Source organism: Lotus japonicus, chromosome 1 (assembly GCF_012489685.1).
Source record: "Lotus japonicus ecotype B-129 chromosome 1, LjGifu_v1.2".
NCBI lineage: Eukaryota > Viridiplantae > Streptophyta > Magnoliopsida > Fabales > Fabaceae > Lotus > Lotus japonicus.
The window spans coordinates 97704046-97725705 of record NC_080041.1 but is presented as its reverse complement, the minus strand read 5'-3'; the positions used below and the strand labels follow the sequence as shown (position 1 = coordinate 97725705).

The window sequence follows — 21660 nt, the reverse complement described above, 5'->3', positions numbered from 1 at the left end:
CTAGCGAACATCACAATACCATAAAATTAAAATAACTAGGCATCGCAATACCCTAAAATTAAAATTAAAGAACTAGGAAAATTAGAGAATCACAATTCTCAAAAGTGGTAAGAAGTTGTGTCACAATACCCGGAATGATGAAGGACTTTTGAAACATTTGATGATTATTTAAGCTTCAAAATATAGCACATGATTTCATATATAAAACCGTAAGTTTATGTTTTCCTAATCATTCTTTTGTATTACATATAATTGACAGCCAGAATTCTCTGGCAAAAGCGAAGCATAACACCTTCTTCAATTTTTCAAGTTTTTCATTTTCAAACATTGCGACTTGCATAGTTGTTCCACAGAAGGGGAACACCAGTAACAACACCGCCAGTAACAGAAACTCTCGAAATCTGAAATCCACAAGAACCCACCACCATCTCCGGCGTTGCAGCCACACGTTCCCGCGTCCTCAGCCTTACAGAAAAATTAACAACACCATTACGCTTCCCTTCCCAATTCCTCAACCGGTAACTCAAGAACTGCAAGCAATCATCCGGCACAGAACCACCTAAAAAATCCGAAACCGCCACCCTCGCCACCCCTATGTCCTTACTGCCACTACCCCTTGAGGTCTTGCACTTCACCTCCAACGTTATAGACCTTGCATGGACTGGCATGTCCACCAACAACTTCTCGTTCCACGAGAAATTGTTGTGGCTGTTGCTGTTGCTACCGGCAGTGCCGGTAGCATATGAGTGGATGGACTCGGCTCGAACCACAACATATATGTTCTCGGTGTTGAGGTTCCGGTCCACGCGGAGATCCTCCGCGGATAAGACTGTGAGCTCTAGTGTTCTTTCCGTTCTGTGTGTGTGGCTTTTGCTGTCCATATGTGAGTTGAAGAAAGATATTGAAGTAAGGTTTTGTGTTTTGGAGGAGTGAAGTGAACTCGTGAAGGGTGATCAAAGATTGATGAGGTCTTGTTGTGAATGAGGGAAAGGGTTTGGAGGGGTTGATTAATATAAGGTGTTGTAAGGAAATGATAGAGAAGGTAGAAAGTAACAAAGGAGTGGTTTCCTTTGCTTTAATAATTTTGATTCATTTCACGCGGACAAAAAACATGGCGTGTTTATTCACGTTTGTGTGTAGTTTGGAACAGTGTTGACTTTTCAAGTGTTTGATTGAATGGTCATGGACTCGTGGTTTTTTACGTGGAGCAGAGGCTCGTGGTTTGCGGCGCCTGTTGCGTTTTGGTCCCAGAATTTCCAATAAAACTGCGGGTCGGCGCTCATTTATTCAAAGAAGAGGGCTAACCCACTCTTTTGGATACGGTTTTTCACACACTTTACATGATTGGCCTGATTTTTTTTTTTTGAAAGAATGATTGGCTTGATTTAAAAAATAATCAGAAAACATTTTTTTTCTCTTAATAAAAATTGTGAACAAATAAATCGAATACGAGGAATATGTGAGAGAGTCCAACAATGAAGAAGGATAAACATTTAAACAGTGCAAACCACTCTTGGAAACACTACTTTTGTAGTGGTTTTTAACTGTTAGTACACTTTGTGCCACAAACGTACGTGTCTGGTAGTGATTTGCACAATTTGAGTGTTCACTAATCTTTTTTGGAGAGAGTCTGTTTGCAAGAGAGTGTTACTATCATTTTTGTTATTAATTCAAAATGAAAAATTAATGGTTTGATACCTTAATTACACCCAAACCTAATAAGAGATAGAAAAATAATAGAGAAATAGTAATGCTATATGATGTGTGATTTGTTAGGAAAATAAGAGACATATTGAGAGAAAGTGAATAAAAATAAAATGAAAGAGAAAATAAAGTGTAAATTAATTAAAACTCCATTAAAAACTATTTTAGTGTGTTTGGTTTCAATTCTCACGTGTTACGAGATAACTTCAACTGAGACACATGAATTCCTAATAAACCAAATGTGAAAGTAACTATTTACTTTCATTGAGTTGAATAAACCTTCAAGTTGATCTCAAATTGAATTTAAACACACTCATAACTCCACATAGTTGGCTAAAATTAACATAGAGAGGAGAGATGTGATGAGCAATAAATCTTCATTCACGTCTTAATTGCACTTGCACCCAGAGATAGAAAAGATGAGAAGATAAGACATATATGAAGTGTGATAGAAAGTTGTGTGAATAAATCAAAATCTTATGATAAATGATTCAAAATGAAAATAGAAAAATAGGAACAAAGTAAAAGTGAAAAAATGGTGGAATAAGTATTGAGTGTGAATGAATCTAAGTTGCCACCATTTGCTTCTTAATAGGTACTAATACTATCCTACGAGAAAGTTATCCTCACAATTATTGCAGCCATAGATAGAAAAGATGAGAAGATAAGACAGATATGAGGTGTGATAAAAAGTTGTGTGAATAAATCAAAATCTTATGATAAATGATTCAAAATGAAAATAGAAAAATAGGAACAAAGTAAAAGTGAAAAAATGGTGGAATAAGTGAATGAATCTAGGTTGCCATCATTTGCTTCTTAATAGGTACTAATACTATCCTACGAGAAAGTTATCCTCACAATTAATCCACTACACTCTAATGAGAGAGATATGAATAGGAGATACTCTCTCGTTCCTAATTATAAGACCTAGTTTCAAAATTTTCATGTTCATAAATATAAGACCTCTTACAATAATTTAGCAAAAGGTTTTGTGCTCTTCCATATTTATCTCTCACATTAATTGTATGTTTTCAATTCCAAAGGTACCACCTACCATCAATTACTACTAATCAAACTAACTATGACTTTTGGTATAAATGCAATGATTATTAGTGAGAGAAAATGACAAAGGGTAAATAGGAAAGAATATATGCATTTTTAAAAAACCAATACACTAATTAGTTACATTAAGTGTTTTTTTAATAAGCGCAATTTTTTGGAATAAGTCTTATATTTAGGAACGGAGGGAGTAAAAAATAAAAAACAAAAACAATCTTGATTCATTCGGGTTGTGGAGGTGTGTGTCGCGACCACCATGACAACTGGGTGTTTGGTTTTAGCAGAAATCTGGGCTCTTCTAACGTTCTTTGGACTGAGCTCTGGGCGATCTTTACCATGGTGACTCTTGCCTGGGATAGGGGTTGGCGTAGGATCATGGTTGAGAGTGACTCTCTTGTTGCTGTGAATCTGATAAATGAGGGTTGTGCTATCCTTCACCCGTACGCGTCCCTTGTGAATCAGATCCGTGTCTTCCTGACTCGGGATTGGAATGTTGTTTGTGTTCATGTCCTACGTGAGGCGAACCAAGTTGCGGATTGTCTGGCAAATGAATCTCATGCCCTCAGTTTGGGGTTGCACTGCTTTGAAACCCCTCCTCCTAGCTGCTTGAATCTTTTGTTTTTTGATCGGATGGGAATCACTTTCCCTCGCACTATCTTAGTGTAGTTTCCTTTCTTTTCCGGGCATAGCCCTCCATGTAACCAAAAAAAAAAAATTCATAGAGCTGCCCATTTATTTCTACCTCTCTCCTGATTTTCAATCACATCACATATCATATTTTAATTTTTTTCTTCCTATGTCCCTTATCCTTCCACATCTTTTCTACTCAAAGTTAAGTGTAGACTAATCATTATGCAAATAAAACTATGGTGAGTGATATGTTAGGAAAAGAAGAGAGAGCTAGGAAAAAAATGTAGGTGAAAATGAAATGGAAGAGAAAGTGAGTGTGAATGAATCACAGTTAATCTAGCAAACGCATCACTCATTTACAAGGTGCAACTAACTTGCGAACTTGGGTTAATATAACTGATCACATGTTTCGAGTTTAACTCTCATCTTTCTATAGGTCGAGGTTCGAACCTCTAGTAGTAGAATCTTAGTTGGTGGACAACTCTTCTCAGGGAGATCCCGACCCCTAGCGCTCCTACCTAGAGTGAGTCTATACCGATCTCCTTGCATGCCACTAACGCCTTGTCTCTTGTCTCTGAATTTTCTCTCTGTCGTACCATTTTTTTAACAAATAAAAAGGGTGCAGCTAGCTTTTGGAGATATATTTGCTTTCGGGAAAATATCAAATCCTATTCATTTTCATTGTAGGAGGAAAGTTACAAACAAAAAAGAACGGGTTCTTCTTAGAAACTTATGATTGAACTGAGCATGATTTTTAAAATACTTGCTTCAATTGTACTTCAAAGTTGTCCTTGATAGCTTAACCAAGCTGGAATCCCAGTAACAACACCATTGGAACCACCGCCGGCCACCAGCATTCCCATCACCGGAAAAGCATATTCCGGAACTTTCACCCTCACTGAAACATTGATCACACCATTTCTCTCCACCTTACTGTCCCATAGCCTGTAACTCAAGAACTGCACTTGATCTTGGTGCACATGATGTCCCACTAAATCTGACACTGGTATTCTGGCCATTCCAACACTCTTTGTCCCCTTTGATGCTTTGCATTTCACTTCAGCTGTTATAAACCTTGCATCCAATGGCAACTCCATCACAAGCTTCTCATTCCTTGTTCCACCACCTTCTGAATCCACATTTGTGGAATAGATGTCATTGCTTGAATCCGACTGAAGAGAAACAAACAATGCATTTCCCTCTAAGGACTTTTTATTCGTAGAAAGGTTTTCTGCGGACAAAATGGTGATCTCAAGAGTGTGAGACATTGGCTGGTTGTTCATTCCAAAATTTTGAAAACAGAGTTTTAAATTACAATTGCGACTATGTTGCGGAATTTACGGACAAATGCGGGTTGATGCGATCACAACACTGCAGTTTAAAACCCTGACTTGAAGTATGTGTAAGTTTAGATAAATATGGATATATTGGGGGGTTAAACATAAAGGTTGAAGGGGAAAAGGGGGAAAGAAGAGAATTATATATGGGTTTTGGAAGGAAATATGAGGGAAAGAAGAGAGAAAGAGAGGGGTTGTTTCTTTCAGTTGATTTGTTTGAGATGAATTAGCCGTTAGAATAATGGGGGATGGTTTGGAAAAGTCTGTGATGGACCAAGCAAAGTCTTTTCATTTTGAAATTTGAACTGCATGGAGAGGTAAGTAGAAAGAGCAATAAGAAAGTTACTTGGAAATTTAGAAGTGTTGTTTTGAATTGGTTTTCAATTGCTCTGTTCCATAATCCCAATGCTGGCAAATTCCATGCAAGAAAAGTTAAGAGCCTTGATTTGCACGAGTTTAGATTCTTTATTGAGCTAGTCTTGTTCGAAAACCAAGTCAACTGCAGTAGTTGTTATCAAGGTTGGGGACAAGCAGTGATAGGTACAAGGAAAAATACCAGGAAACTTACTCACATGGATGGACAGTAGTAGACTGGTAGCAGATTGTGAGACAGACGGCATGGAAAATATGATAATTAATAGGCTTGAAAAAATAATGTTATTTCAGTGAGGTTTCCCAAAGTTCTGAGTTTTATAACATATTGAAAGAATAATCAACTTTATAGAATCTGTTCTACTGGGTTAAAATCAATTCTAACCAATTGAAAAAAATGTTTGAGCGTACCGGTAAAACATAATCGACTCTCCAGAATCACATGCCTCAACAAATAGTCACACATTACCCTACAAAACCTACTTTTTTTCATAAAAATATCAAACATAAATTACACCATTTTAACTCATGTTTACCATTTGCAATTTTAGTAGAATCAATTCTATCCAAAATCAATTCTACAAATGCTAACCAAACAACTAACCCAAACACACACTAGGTTGGTTAGTAGGACAATAATAAGTACAGATAAGGTTATGTTTGTATATCTAGTAGCATCAGCACAAGCATACCTTGCATACACTTCTTTGATATAAAGTGAACGAAACACATTGTTCAAATGCTATAGAAAATGAAATAACCATCGCTTATTTGGACATCAATGAATATATATATAGAAACACACACACACACACACACACACACACACACACACACACACACACACACACACACACACACACACACACATATATATATATATATATATATATATATATATATATATCTTTTGCATAAAACTAATTAAATGGTGTAAATAGTCATCATTTTTTATTGTGTACGACTTTTTACTGTAACAAAATTATTCAATCATGTTTCTTATTGACGGAACAATTTTTCAGATTTGATAAATGTTGACACTTAGAGAGAAAAGAAGAACAAGTACAGTAGAAAGATGCGTGAATGGAAGAATTGTCATTCTTACACTGATACAATACAGAGACTAGCTTAATATACATTGCTAGCAATCTAAGTCAGTTACAATTTAGAAGAAACGGACTAACAGAAAGAAGTAAAATAACAAAATAACTGACTAAACTAATATCTGTAATCCCAAACAGGAATGGAGATCAAGCTATCCAAGATTGGCAACCAGGAATTGAAATGGCCCCTGTGAACTGTGAAATGGTTTTGGTGAAAACATCGGCCACCTGATCAGATGAAGGGACATGAAGAAGATGTAAAATACCAAATAGAACCTTAACTCATACTATGTGACAATCTATTTCAATGTTTTCAGTACGTTTGTGAAATACGGAATTGGCAGCTAGATGTAGGGCTGAACGATTATCACAGTAAATGACCACTAATAGGAGGGATGCAATACGGAGATCAGCAAGCGCATATGTTAACCAGAGAGCTTCACAAGGGTGAGAGATCTATATTCAGCTTCACTAGATCAATAAGAAACTGCAGATTGTTTCTAGCTTTTCCGAGATATAAAAGATATGGCAATGGACAAAAAAACAAAAATATAACACATGTAGAGCACTCTGGATATAAAACTGATATGAATCAGCATAATGACCTGAAAGATAATTGTTCATAACTTGGCAATGGGTAAGTTATAGAAGGTAGCATGAGCAATATAAACCAATTTCCCAGATTTCTTTTCTTTAAACTCTAGTGCAACCATAGTCACATTTCTTCCACTCTTCACTACGGAGGCATCAGCTAGAACTTCCTCCTACACAAACAATGGAACATCAACAATCCATTTATTGAAGAGGTAGACAATGAGGAGGAACATGTATATGGGATGGATGTAAGCATCATGTGAAAAAATGCAACTCACAAACATAAAAAATTGAATGAGATGGTAACTTTATCTACTAAATTTCATCCTTTAATTTAAATTCTCTGCAGCATTAACCCTAATAAGTAAGGTCCAAATCACACTGAAAAACTATTCTCTATGTACATGCTAAGCAATTATGCAAATGCAGTTGGAACAATGCAAAACTTTCACAATGCTAAGAATCCCGACTAAAGCTTAAACTGTTGAGTAGATGACACATAAATTAGCTTATATGATATATCTAACACGCCCCTGCACGCAAGAGCCCATTGGGCTTGAAGGGAGAACCATGCACAAGCCCACCCAAAACCTTAAGCTGTTGGGTAGAAGGGACATGAATGATTTTATATTATATGTCTAATACTTAATGTTGAAGTGTGATAAATTTTTGTATTCCTAAGCTCACTTTCACCTGTAACTCAGGCTAGAGTATTGAATTTCCTCAAACAAGATGATAAGGCATTCCGAAGGCTTGAAAATCCAAACAAACTTATTTTTTACATATTGATTTGCAGAAAGGGCAAAGCAGTAATGTAAACATGACAATAAAGAGAATCAAAGTTCACTATACAAAAACAGAACTCACATTGGTTGGAACTCCAGAGAGGTAAGATATGTTAATTTCCCCAAGGAAAAGTTCTCTGTCCTCAGCAACAACAGTTCTAGCACAACCAATAGATAGCAGCTCAACCAGAGACCCAACAGCACCCCCATGTAATGTTCCATAATCATTCTGCAAGTCCATAGGAGAAATTAAAAATATCCACCCTCTCCCCACCAATAATTTCTAACATGCAGTAATGTGAGAATTTTTGACCAAAATTGAAGCCATTCAATTGACTGCATAAATATTTTTATGGACCCAATCTAGGGCACATATTGGTCGGCCCACTTAAACACTCCCCACTCAGGCCAAATCTTGGGCCGAATACTTGATCCGAGATGTATCTGTCTCAACAAAATTGATCAAGGATCAGGTGAGTAATCACAAACCCTGATCCCCTAAAACTATTCCCCTAATACATCGAAGAGCAAATGTTTCCACCATTTACATATAAGGGGCACCCAGCACATTCAAGATACACATTCATTATCCAATATTTACTATGCACACTGCTCGATCTCAAACTGACTTCACTGTCAGAGTCGCTTTTTCACTCTGTTCACCTGGAGCTTGGAGTCCAGTCCACTAACGCAACCCGGAAAACAAGTTGGATGACCAAGCATAACAAATATGAATCAACGAAAAATTTCTATACTCCTAAAATTGATCATACTCAACATTACTAACAATGAAGATGACCAACAACAAATCACAAATTCCTCAGTATCTTCAGCTGATTCAATCAATCCTCTACCCAAATTTCTAAGCAACGAAGAAAATATCCACATTCCAGAGTAACATATGATAAGTTTGCGAATTCCTCAGCAATTATCTAAAGTCAGACTCAATTATGGGGACAAGCTTCTATATCTAGCTTCTAGGTTTCAAAATTAATTATAGAAAGAGAAGCTGATCCGAAGATGATACAAATAAAAAACAAACATGGCCATCTTCAAATAGCTATTATGCAAATTATCAGACATTGTAAAACACAAGTACTACCCTTCTTCCCAATTTTCTCAGCTGCCAAACAGAGAACCAAGAGCAATAATATAATAAAAAAGCTCAAATTTTTAACAATTCTACAGCAATTTATGAGGAACTAGGATTGACCCACATAACAATACAAGTCAAAACATAAGCACAACCCAATTTTCTGGAACATAAAGAGAGAGAGAAAACAAATCAAGAGGGAAAAAGGGGTGCTACAGAGATTGCGGGTTTGACAGGAACAGTGCAAGAGATTCTCCCCCGCTGGATGTGATCGACCTTGATGAAACTTTCATAGAAGTGGGAATAGAAGCCACTGGTGTTACAGCTCTCAGGAACAGGTTGGGCCATGCCCAGTTTTCTAAGGTGAACGAGGGTGTTGGAAGCATGTTGAGGGTCCATTTGGTCGGAGATTGAGGAGGAAGACGGTGGTGGAGTTTGACCAACAGTGGAAGCTTCCGCCGTTGGTGTCTCTGGCCGAAATGTCATTGGTCAATTTCCTTATATATCTTAGATACTGGTCCCCAAATAATTCCTAGGACATATGAGTTGGGTGAAGGAGGTTCCCGAATAATTTTCCGAATATCCTTTTTGGTATATCGGAAAGATAAATTGCACCCCCTAACCCTGGATCTCTCTCACCTAATTCACATGTCCTCTAACTCTTATTATAAAAATATAATATAAAATTTGCGACTAAAATCAGAAATAAGGTATATTTCAGGGACCAAAAACATACCCCTCTAATGCTGACATTGACTGTCGTTTGTTCTAGGTGTAAAAGTTAATATCAACTATCAAGAATGAAAAACAAAACGGCTGATATTTGAAAATGAAAATAATTTTAAGATGACCAAAATCATAAACAAGGTATATTCCAAGGATAAAAAACACATTTAAGCTAGAAAAAAAAAAGTGAAACTCTTTTATTTTTTCTTTTTGAAAACAAAGTCTTCAATAATACTAAGTTACTGACGTCGATCATAATCAACGATAGTATTTTTATTTTCTATGCATACATAGTGTCATATATAGCTGACATTATGTTGAGTAGGACTTTACGACCGACACTACTTTTTATGAATTTTTACCGATCGCAATATCAAGTGAGTTGTGCTGGTTTAACTTTAGCTAAATGATGTTAAACATAGCAGCAACTGTCATGGCCGATGCTAAGTCATTAACATCATTACGTTTAACGTGAGCCACAAAATTGAATGCATATTTGGTGAATTTGTAAAGGACGCAGCTTCTTGACATTTATGACTCGTAGGTGGGAGCATTTGGCGTCATGCTGGTGTGCAAGATTGGGTTGAGGGTCTTCTTTGCATCGTCCTATGGCATGTTGGATGTTTGGTGGATCTACTCTTAGATGGTGGATCTGATTTGGGTTTTTCTTCTTCAGAGGCGTCGACGATGGAAATGAGTTTCGTGGGGATAAGGATGACCCTTTCCTTGCTGAAAGCTTGCATGTAGGATGTTGTGCAACTGATAGGATCTCAGTTAGTCAAACTCATCGTCGCATCTCATTCCACGGTGGAGGACGTAGAGGCTATGGTTGTTTTCCGGCCTTTGTGGTTCGCTTTCTACAGGTTTTGGCTCTCTTTGAGGGTTGTTGCTACGGGTGAGGTGTTGGTTTGGAGGATCTGTTGTGTTGATGTCAGCCGTCGGGTGTTGTTTGGCCATCTAGTTGTATTTTGTTTTTTTTATGGTTGTGTTTCTTTAGGATTTGGTTCTCAGCTCTACGCGTTTGTTGGTTTCTTATGTTGGGTATTTTAGTTTGCACGACTAGGTTAAATCCTTATTTTGCAGGTGTCATGCGACTTGATAGGATCCCATTCGGTTGAACTTTTCGCTGTTTTCGACTTTTACTCTCTTGGTGGTGTAGAGGTTAAGGGTTGTTGCTTTGTCTTTAAAGCATGCTTGTATGCTTATGGGGTTTTTCTTTAGAGGTTTTTGGAGGGTTTTTTTCTGTAGTGGCTGAGTTTTTCGCCGATATTTTGTAGGCTTGATTACTGTACCCATATTGAGAGGGGATGCTTCTCAATTTTATCTATATATATACACATTTGTTTTTCGAAAAAAAAAAACTCGTATCAAAACAAATACAATTTAATTTACAAAGAAATATATGAAAATAATTAATAACTAGTTTGATGCCGTGCCATGCACGGATGAAATAAGAGAACTTTGTCGGCATACATCAGACCTTTTCATATTTCATCTCTAGTTATTCTTTTTAAAATACGTATATCTCCTATTTAAGTTTTTGTCCAATCCGAGTTACATTCTAATTTTCTCTTTTCTTTCTAATTTGTTATGCTTTGAATCAATATAGCAAAATCATTTTAATTTTTCAGATGTATACGAAAACATAAAAAACAAAGTTTGAGTTAATTTCCAAATCAATCCGCTAAAACTATTTGATACTATTTTTTTAATAGAAATTTTGATATCATTTTGAACGTAAGATACATTCAATTTTGCTCTTCCTTAAGAACGTTTTAAAGTCGGGAAGTCATTTGGGATCCTTTATTTAGACTTGGGAGATGATGTAGTTTCTTGTTCTTGGAACCTTGTATTTGGCATGGAAGTTTTTCTCATGTTTTGCTCTTTTATTAATAATAGGTCTTTCATTTAAAAAAAAGATACATTCAATTTTAATTTTATTTTGTAATATAAAAAAAATAAACATAATCATTACAAAATGACTTTGTCAGCATACATCTTAATAGTAGAAAAGTCACAATTGACTTTTATTAATTGTTCCAATGTTATTAAAAGTCATTAAATGTCAAATTAATATAGTAGTTATTTTATAAAAGAGTCACAATTGACTTTTGTCAATTATTATAATGTCATTAATAATTATTAAATGTAATATTAATACATATTAACTATTTTCCACTTAATTTTTTTTTCAAAAATATGAAATTATTTAATATTTAAATTACTAAAAAATCAGAAAATTAAAATATACATTCAAAATAAAAATTATTTAGTAATATGAAAAATAATCATAATCATTGAAAAATACTTTGTCAGCATACATCTTAATCATAAAAAAATAAAAATTGACTTTTATAATTATTCTAATGTAATTAAAAATCATTAAATGTCAAATTAATATAGTAGTTATTTTCAAAAAAAGTCACAATTGACTTTTGTTAATTATTCTAATGTCATTAATAACTACTAAATCCAATATTAATACATTAATTATTTTCGACAATATAGAATTATTTAATAATAAAAAATTAGAAAATATAAATATGACATCATCTACCTACTAATTATAGTATGAGCGAGAGAACTTATGAAGAAAGTCATAGACTCAGGGGACGACACTTGTCAGAGGTGCTACAAAATAGATATAGTATATGATATGATAATTTCTATATCTATACTATCTATCTATCTATCATATCTATCTATCTATCTATCTATCTATCTATCTATCTATCTATCTATCTATCTATCTATCTATCTATCTATCTATCTATCTATCTATCTATCTATCTATCTATCTATCTATCTATCTATCTATCTATCTATCTATCTATCTATCTATCTATCTATCTATCTATTCTATCTATCTATCTATCTATCTATCTATCTATCTATCTATCTATCTATCTATCTATCTATCTTATCTATCTATCTATCTATCTATCTATCTATCTATCTATCTATCTATCTATCTATCTATCTATCTATCTATCTATCTATCTATCTATCTATTCTATCTATCTATCTATCTATCTATCTATCTATCTATCTATCTATCTATCTATCTATCTATCTATCTATCTATCTATCTATCTATCTTATCTATCTATCTATCTATCTATCTATCTATCTATCTATCTATCTATCTATCTATCTAATCTATCTATCTATCTTATCTATCTATCTATTTCTATCTATCTATCTATCTATCTATCTATCTATCTATCTATCTATCTATTATCTATCTATCTATCTATCTATCTATCTATCTATCTATCTATCTATCTATCTATCTATCTATATCTATCTATCTATCTATCTATCTATCTATCTATCTATCTATCTATCTATCTATCTATCTATCTATCTATCTATCTATCTATCTATCTATCTATCTTATCTATCTATCTATCTATCTATCTATCTATTTTTTTTTTTTTTTTTTTTTTTTTTTTTTTTTTTTTTTTTTTTTATCTATCTATCTATCTTTTTTTTTTTTATCTATCTATCTATCTATCTATCTATCTATCTATCTATCTATTATCTATCTATCTATCTATCTATCTATCTATCTATCTATCTATCTATCTATCTATCTATCTATCTATCTATCTATCTATCTATCTATCTATCTATCTATCTATCTATCTATCTATCTATCTATCTATCTATCTATCTAATCTATCTATCTATCTATCTATCTATCTATCTATCTATCTATCTATCTATCTTATCTATCTATCTATATCTATCTATCTCTATTCTATCTATCTATCATCTATCTATCTATCTATCTATCTATCTATCTATCTATCTATCTATCTATCTATCTATCTATCTATCTATCTATCTATCTATCTATCTATCTATCTATCTATCTATCTATCTATCTTATCTATCTATCTATCTATCTATCTATCTATCTATCTATCTATCTATCTATCTATCTATCTATCTATCTATCTATCTATCTATCTATCTATCTATCTATCTATCTATCTATCTATCTATCTATCTATCTATCTATCTATCTATCTATCTATCTATCTATCTATCTATCTATCTATCTATCTATCTATCTATCTATCTATCTATCTATCTATCTATCTATCTATCTATCTATCTATCTATCTATCTATCTATCTATCTAATCTATCTATCTATCTATCTATCTATCTATCTATCTATCTATCTATCTATCTATCTATCTATCTATCTATCTATCTATCTATCTATCTATCTATCTTATCTATCTATTCTATCTATCTATCTATCATTTATCTATCTATCTATCTATCTATCTATCTATCTATCTATCTATCTATCTATCTATCTATCTATCTATCTATCTATCTATCTATCTATCTATCTATCTATCTATCTATCTATCTATCTATCTATCTATCTATCTATCTATCTATCTATCTATCTATCTATCTATCTATCTATCTATCTATCTATCTATCTATCTATTCTATCTATCTATCTATCTATCTATCTATCTATCTATCTATCTATCTATCTATTCTATCTATCTATCTATCTATCTATCTATCTATCTATCTATCTATCTATCTATCTATCTATCTATCTATCTATCTATCTATCTATCTATCTATCTATCTATCTATCTATCTATCTATCTATCTATCTATCTATCTATCTATCTATCTATCTATCTATCTATCTATCTATCTATCTATCTATCTATCTATCTATCTATCTATCTATCTATCTATCTATCTATCATATCTATCTATCTATCATCTATCTATCTATCATTCTATCTATCTATCTATCTATCTATCTATCTATCTATCTATCTATCTATCTATCTATATCTATCTATCTATCTATCTATCTATCTATCTATCTATCTATCTATCTATCTATCTATCTATCTATCTATCTATCTATCTATCTATCTATCTATCTATCTATCTATCTATCTATCTATCTATCTATCTATCTATCTATCTATCTATCTATCTATCTATCTATCTATCTATCTATCTATCTATCTATCTATCTATCTATCTATCTATCTATCTATCTATCTATCTATCTATCTATCTATCTATCTATCTATCTATCTATCTATCTATCTATCTATCTATCTATCTATCTATCTATATCTATCTATCTATCTATCTATCTATCTATCTATCTATCTATCTATCTATCTATCTATCTATCTATCTATCTATCTATCTATCTATCTATCTATCTATCTATCTATCTATCTATCTATCTATCTATCTATCTATCTATCTTAATCTATCTATCTATATCTATCTATCTACTATCTATCTATCTATCTATCTATCTATCTCTATCTATCTATTTCTATCTATCTATCTATCTATCTATCTATCTATCTATCTATCTATCTATCTATCTATCTATCTATCTATCTATCTATCTATCTATCTATCTATCTATCTATCTATCTATCTATCTATCTATCTATCTATCTATCTATCTATCTATCTATCTATCTATCTATCTATCTATCTATCTATCTATCTATCTATCTATCTATCTATCTATCTATCTATCTATCTATCTATCTATCTATCTATCTATCTATCTATCTATCTATCTATCTATCTATCTATCTATTATCTATCTATCTATCTATCTATCTATCTATCTATCTATCTATCTATCTATCTATCTATCTATCTATCTATCTATCTATCTATCTATTATCTATCTATCTATCTATCTATCTATCTATCTATCTATCTATCTATCTATCTATCTATCTATCTATCTATCTATCTATCTATCTATCTATCTATCTATCTATCTATCTATCTATCTATCTATCTATCTATCTATCTATCTATCTATCTATCTATCTATCTATCTATCTATCTATCTATCTATCTATTATCTATCTTTATCTATCTATCTATCTATCTATCTATCTATCTATCTATCTATTTCTATCTATCTATCTTATCTATTATCTATCTATCTATTTTTTTCTATCTATCTATCTATCTTTATCTATCTATTATCTATCTATCTATCTATCTATCTATCTATCTATCTATCTATCTATCTATCTATCTATCTATCTATCTATCTATCATTATTAGAGAGATATTGAATTTTGCCCACCATTTTATTTTAAAAATGCGATAGAGCTGATAGAGTTCTGTATCCTCATAAATTTCTACAGTTCTCCAATCCCAGGTTAAAATCCAAGATATGGCTTGCGAAGCTGTGAACATGAGGAGTTTGTCTTCCATAATGAAATTTGACTTTTGAGCAAAGTACTTGAATAATGGTTTTACTTCTTCGGGAAAGATAGACTCATCGAGTCCTACCTTGCAAAACCAAACTTTAAACCATTGAGGGAACTTTAAAGAGATTCCCTTTTTGAACCAAATGAACCAGGAGTGTTGATAAGGATAAAGATACAAGGCGTAATACCAGGCATCTGTATAATCAAAGTAGTTATAACTAGGAGGGTCGAACTGTCTAAAAGTGATAAATTATCTAATACCTTTGATTGCATTAATCTAGGTAATCCTGCAATAAAGCGCTCCTTCCAGAAGGCGCTGTTGCCATCTTCTCTTAAGGTTACCTTTGAGAAGAAGGTGTCCTTATACCATCTGTAATCGGACATGGTAGGACAATAGAGATTAGCGAGCTGGCTTGAAGCTCTCTCTCTAAATATGCTAGGATCTCCTATGAAATGAAGTATAATAGTATATATTAATGTTGCTACAGCATCTTCTTCTCCATTTTCTTTTTTCTTTTCTAATATAGTTGATTTATCTTCAGGGGTCATGATGTTGTCCCACCAGCCTCGTAACTGACCAGTGAAGCCATGAGTAATCATTAATGCTGCATTTCTATCGGTGTTATTATGGACTTTATAGGCTGTGGCAGCCATAATCATTTGATGCGTAATATCTAATATATTTTGTTCACTAAAGCCATCGATATTCCATTCATCAAGGCTAGTTCCACTAAAGGTATTTTGAATAAATTCTTTTCTTTCTTCAAACCTCATATCCGAATAGGAAGGTCTTGGATAGTAGGCTCTTGTGTTGTTATCTGGCCCAAACTTTCTAATTTTATTGATATTTAAATCTTTATCCAAATGATTTATTGAAAGCTTGTTTAATTTTTCTTTTAATTTTTCTACACTTCCTGAGAGATTAAAGGAATTAAATTCTTCTTTAGTGTATTGAGGAATTTTGAAAATAGGAGTTTGCAAAGGGTTTCCTAAGGTAAACGATGAAGAAGCTTCTTTGGTTGTAATAGAGGGTTTTTGAACCTCTATTCTTTCTAGCTGTTTTGACATGACTGTTAGCATAGTGTTTGCAAAATTTAATTGTTGATGAACTTTGTTAGCTTCTGCCTTATATGGAGATGCTTCGATTTCATGACCATCTTTTATGACTATTTTCACTCCAGTTTGTGGAGGGTATTCTGAAGTAATAGTGTTATTATCAGGAGTTTTCCAAGTGGTATTTATTTTTGTGATTGGATTGACGTTTTTCCAGAAAGGATAATTAAGATTATTTTTAATACAATGATTTTCGAACCAATCAAAAAAATAGATGTTTGTTTCAGAAACTTCCATTTCTTCATAATAAAAGGCCCTAAGAGTTTCAGTTTCTTGTTTACTGTAATTCTTGAAGTACCATAATCTTTTATCTTTATTGTATTCGGCCATAAAATCTTTTTTAATGAAATCTTTGTCTATCTCAAAACTAGGTTTTACCCTACTTAGCATGTTGATTTGCGAAGGGGTTGGAGAATAATTACTAGATTCTTCATCTTGATATATAGGTGTTGCTATATTAGGACTAGACGTTGTATCTAATCCTTTAAGTTTTGATGATACAGAAGATCTTGGGAGATCTACTCTGTATAACTGTTGAGGAGATCTAATACTAAATGAGTTTGATCTATTCATTCTTAAAGTGAGATTTGCTCCTTCTTGAAACAATTCTCTTACTTGAGTAGTATGAATTTTTGGTTGGGGCAGGGAATTCTTGAATACCCATTCCTCAGGGACTTTACTCATAACTTCTTCATGAGTAAGTTTCTTTGGAACTTGTACTGAAGATCTTTTAAGGTTTGCTTCTAGCATAATGGTTTCTTGTTTGGGTGAAGATCTTAAAGCTTTAAAATTATAATTGATTTTTGAGACTTTATAATATACTCTATATATTATTGAGAAAGGATCACTTTCTTCTTCAAAAATATCATTGTTTGCTAATAGATCTAATTGTATGGCATTTTTGGTCCAACTATTCTGAAGATTCATAGCATAGTTTGGATAGCAGTTAAAGAAAACAGGACCATCATGAAGGTTTGACTCTAAGACTGCGATTAACGAATCTTGTGGCTTTAATAGCCTCATATCTCTTAACATTACTATTATAGGAGAATTGATTCCTAAACGAAAGTTAGGTTTTGCAGCTACTTGTATTAAACCTACATGGATGAAGTTAAAACCATCTTTAATGTGTTGATCTAGAACATCTTCATTTAATAATTTTATAGTACTTGTGTGATCAGAACTATGTTGACAACATTCTATTGTAAAGATAGAATCATCTGCTCTATTGAATAAAGTGTGTTGTTTATATATTTCTTTCTTTTTAACTATCGGGATTGACCAATTTTGAAGTGCTCTTTCTATTGAAGCTATTTCTAACTCTTGTTGGGCTACCCTAGAGAGTTCTTGATCTTGGTTTATTCTATCTATCTATCTATCTATCTATCTATCTATCTATCTATCTATCTATCTATCTATCTATCTATCTATCTATCTATCTATCTATCTATCTATCTATCTATCTATCTATCTATCTATCTATCTATCTATCTATCTATCTATCTATCTATCTATCTATCTATCTATCTATCTATCTATCTATCTATCTATCTATCTATCTATCTATCTATCTATCTATCTATCTATCTATCTATCTATCTATCTATCTATCTATCTATCTATTATCTATCTATCTATCTATCTATCTATCTATCTATCTATCTATCTATCTATCTATCTATCTATCTATCTATCTATCTATCTATCTATCTATCTATCTATATCTATCTATCTATCTATCTATCTATCTATCTATCTATCTATCTATCTATCTATCTATCTATCTATCTATCTATCTATCTATCTATCTATCTATCTATCTATCTATCTATCTATCTATCTATCTATTATCTATCTATCTATCTATCTATCTATCTATCTATCTATCTATCTATCTATCTATCTATCTATCTATCTATCTATCTATCTATCTATCTATCTATCTATTATCTATCTATCTATCTATCTATCTATCTATCTATCTAATGTCCTGGCTTTCCACATTTCCAGCAGACATTTTTCTTTTTATTAGGATTTACGGCTTTTTTGTTTATAGGTTTTTTAGCTTCCGCAGAACCTGGTATCAGAGCCTTTTCCCGTGAGGGAAGGGTTCTGGAATCAGTAGTTAGTTTTTGTTGGATTCAATCTTTTGTTTTTCTGCAACTTTATTTCTTCTTACTGTTTTCATTAATCACCTTGTTATTTTCTTCAAGTCCTTAAGGCTTAGTGTGAGGTATCCCTGGAGTCTAGTGGTCCCGGCAGTAAAGCCTGAGAGGTTGTGAGACCGTTGGTTTAGCTAGATTGGGAAGAAGCGTTATCCTTCTTAAGTTACTTAAGATAATAACATGGCTAGATTAATCAAAACCCTAAGTGAAATGAGTTTAGGAAAGAACAAACAGATCATGATTCCATCAACATCCAACTCTGGTTCTAGTAACCAAGATCAAGAACTCTCCAGGGTAGCCCAACAAGAGTTAGAAATAGCTTCAATAGAAAGAGCACTTCAAAATTGGTCAATCCCGATAGTTAAAAAGAAAGAAATATATAAACAACACACTTTATTCAATAGAGCAGATGATTCTATCTTTACAATAGAATGTTGTCAACATAGTTCTGATCACACAAGTACTATAAAATTATTAAATGAAGATGTTCTAGATCAACACATTAAAGATGGTTTTAACTTCATCCATGTAGGTTTAATACAAGTAGCTGCAAAACCTAACTTTCGTTTAGGAATCAATTCTCCTATAATAGTAATGTTAAGAGATATGAGGCTATTAAAGCCACAAGATTCGTTAATCGCAGTCTTAGAGTCAAACCTTCATGATGGTCCTGTTTTCTTTAACTGCTATCCAAACTATGCTATGAATCTTCAGAATAGTTGGACCAAAAATGCCATACAATTAGATCTATTAGCAAACAATGATATTTTTGAAGAAGAAAGTGATCCTTTCTCAATAATATATAGAGTATATTATAAAGTCTCAAAAATCAATTATAATTTTAAAGCTTTAAGATCTTCACCCAAACAAGAAACCATTATGCTAGAAGCAAACCTTAAAAGATCTTCAGTACAAGTTCCAAAGAAACTTACTCATGAAGAAGTTATGAGTAAAGTCCCTGAGGAATGGGTATTCAAGAATTCCCTGCCCCAACCAAAAATTCATACTACTCAAGTAAGAGAATTGTTTCAAGAAGGAGCAAATCTCACTTTAAGAATGAATAGATCAAACTCATTTAGTATTAGATCTCCTCAACAGTTATACAGAGTAGATCTCCCAAGATCTTCTGTATCATCAAAACTTAAAGGATTAGATACAACGTCTAGTCCTAATATAGCAACACCTATATATCAAGATGAAGAATCTAGTAATTATTCTCCAACCCCTTCGCAAATCAACATGCTAAGTAGGGTAAAACCTAGTTTTGAGATAGACAAAGATTTCATTAAAAAAGATTTTATGGCCGAATACAATAAAGATAAAAGATTATGGTACTTCAAGAATTACAGTAAACAAGAAACTGAAACTCTTAGGGCCTTTTATTATGAAGAAATGGAAGTTTCTGAAACAAACATCTATTTTTTGATTGGTTCGAAATCATTGTATTTTTTTTTTTTCTGAAACAAACATCTATTATTTGATTGGTTCGAAAATCATTGTATTAAAATAATCTTAATTATCCTTTCTGGAAAAACGTCAATCCAATCACAAAAATAAATACCACTTGGAAAACTCCTGATAATAACACTATTACTTCAGAATACCCTCCACAAACTGGAGTGAAAATAGTCATAAAAGATGGTCATGAAATCGAAGCATCTCCATATAAGGCAGAAGCTAACAAAGTTCATCAACAATTAAATTTTGCAAACACTATGCTAACAGTCATGTCAAAACAGCTAGAAAGAATAGAGGTTCAAAAACCCTCTATTACAACCAAAGAAGCTTCTTCATCGTTTACCTTAGGAAACCCTTTGCAAACTCCTATTTTCAAAATTCCTCAATACACTAAAGAAGAATTTAATTCCTTTAATCTCTCAGGAAGTGTAGAAAAATTAAAAGAAAAATTAAACAAGCTTTCAATAAATCATTTGGATAAAGATTTAAATATCAATAAAATTAGAAAGTTTGGGCCAGATAACAACACAAGAGCCTACTATCCAAGACCTTCCTATTCGGATATGAGGTTTGAAGAAAGAAAAGAATTTATTCAAAATACCTTTAGTGGAACTAGCCTTGATGAATGGAATATCGATGGCTTTAGTGAACAAAATATATTAGATATTACGCATCAAATGATTATGGCTGCCACAGCCTATAAAGTCCATAATAACACCGATAGAAATGCAGCATTAATGATTACTCATGGCTTCACTGGTCAGTTACGAGGCTGGTGGGACAACATCATGACCCCTGAAGATAAATCAACTATATTAGAAAAGAAAAAAGAAAATGGAGAAGAAGATGCTGTAGCAACATTAATATATACTATTATACTTCATTTCATAGGAGATCCTAGCATATTTAGAGAGAGAGCTTCAAGCCAGCTCGCTAATCTCTATTGTCCTACCATGTCCGATTACAGATGGTATAAGGACACCTTCTTCTCAAAGGTAACCTTAAGAGAAGATGGCAACAGCGCCTTCTGGAAGGAGCGCTTTATTGCAGGATTACCTAGATTAATGCAATCAAAGGTATTAGATAATTTATCACTTTTTAATCAAGGAAATCCAGTAAATTTTGGTTCACTCTCATTTGGACAATTGCATAACACTATAGTACACACAGGAATACAAGTTTGTACTGACTTCAAACTTCAAAACAAAATGCAAAAAGATATGCAAATCTCAAGAAAAGAAGTAGGTAGCTTTTGTGAACAATAT

General features: G+C 32.7%; 3 protein-coding genes across 4 annotated transcripts; all 3 read right to left on the bottom strand.

Moving 5' to 3' along the window:
* Positions 1 to 135: 135 nt before the first annotated feature.
* LOC130728185 (BON1-associated protein 2-like) lies at positions 136 to 1011 on the bottom strand. The gene has a single exon (XM_057579553.1). It carries the CDS (start codon positions 879 to 881, stop codon positions 321 to 323), a length of 561 nt encoding a protein of 186 aa, XP_057435536.1. The 5' UTR covers positions 882 to 1011; the 3' UTR covers positions 136 to 320.
* A 2712-nt stretch (positions 1012 to 3723) lies between these two features.
* Positions 3724 to 5122, bottom strand: LOC130732303 (BON1-associated protein 2-like). Its single transcript, XM_057584378.1, has one exon. It carries the CDS (start codon positions 4674 to 4676, stop codon positions 4173 to 4175), a length of 504 nt encoding a protein of 167 aa, XP_057440361.1. The 5' UTR covers positions 4677 to 5122; the 3' UTR covers positions 3724 to 4172.
* Positions 5123 to 6150: 1028 nt separating this feature from the next.
* Positions 6151 to 9185, bottom strand: LOC130728183 (uncharacterized). 2 transcript variants are annotated; one of them, XM_057579550.1, is made up of 4 exons: positions 8894 to 9185; positions 7667 to 7813; positions 6811 to 6969; positions 6151 to 6433 (listed from the first exon to the last, which is right to left on the bottom strand). In XM_057579550.1, the coding sequence occupies exons 1-3, from the start codon at positions 9161 to 9163 to the stop codon at positions 6826 to 6828; spliced, it is 561 nt and encodes a 186-aa protein (XP_057435533.1). In that variant the 5' UTR covers positions 9164 to 9185; the 3' UTR covers positions 6151 to 6433; positions 6811 to 6825. The 2 variants fall into 2 exon arrangements, with proteins under 2 accessions (XP_057435533.1, XP_057435532.1); XM_057579549.1 differs by having other exon boundaries at positions 6151 to 6969.
* Between the last annotated feature and the right edge of the window lie 12475 nt (positions 9186 to 21660).

Excerpts from the sequence above, each read along its gene's own strand:
- LOC130728185 (XM_057579553.1), bottom strand. The coding sequence starts at position 881 with ATGGACAGCAAAAGCCACACACACAGAACGGAAAGAACACTAGAGCTC.
- LOC130732303 (XM_057584378.1), bottom strand. The coding sequence starts at position 4,676 with ATGAACAACCAGCCAATGTCTCACACTCTTGAGATCACCATTTTGTCC.
- LOC130728183 (XM_057579549.1), bottom strand. The coding sequence starts at position 9,163 with ATGACATTTCGGCCAGAGACACCAACGGCGGAAGCTTCCACTGTTGGT. Across the intron at positions 7,814-8,893 it reads CTGTCAAACCCGCAATCTCT|AATGATTATGGAACATTACA; the intron begins GTAGCACCCCTT and ends ATGGACTTGCAG. Across the intron at positions 6,970-7,666 it reads TCTCTGGAGTTCCAACCAAT|GAGGAAGTTCTAGCTGATGC; the intron begins GTGAGTTCTGTT and ends TTGTTTGTGTAG.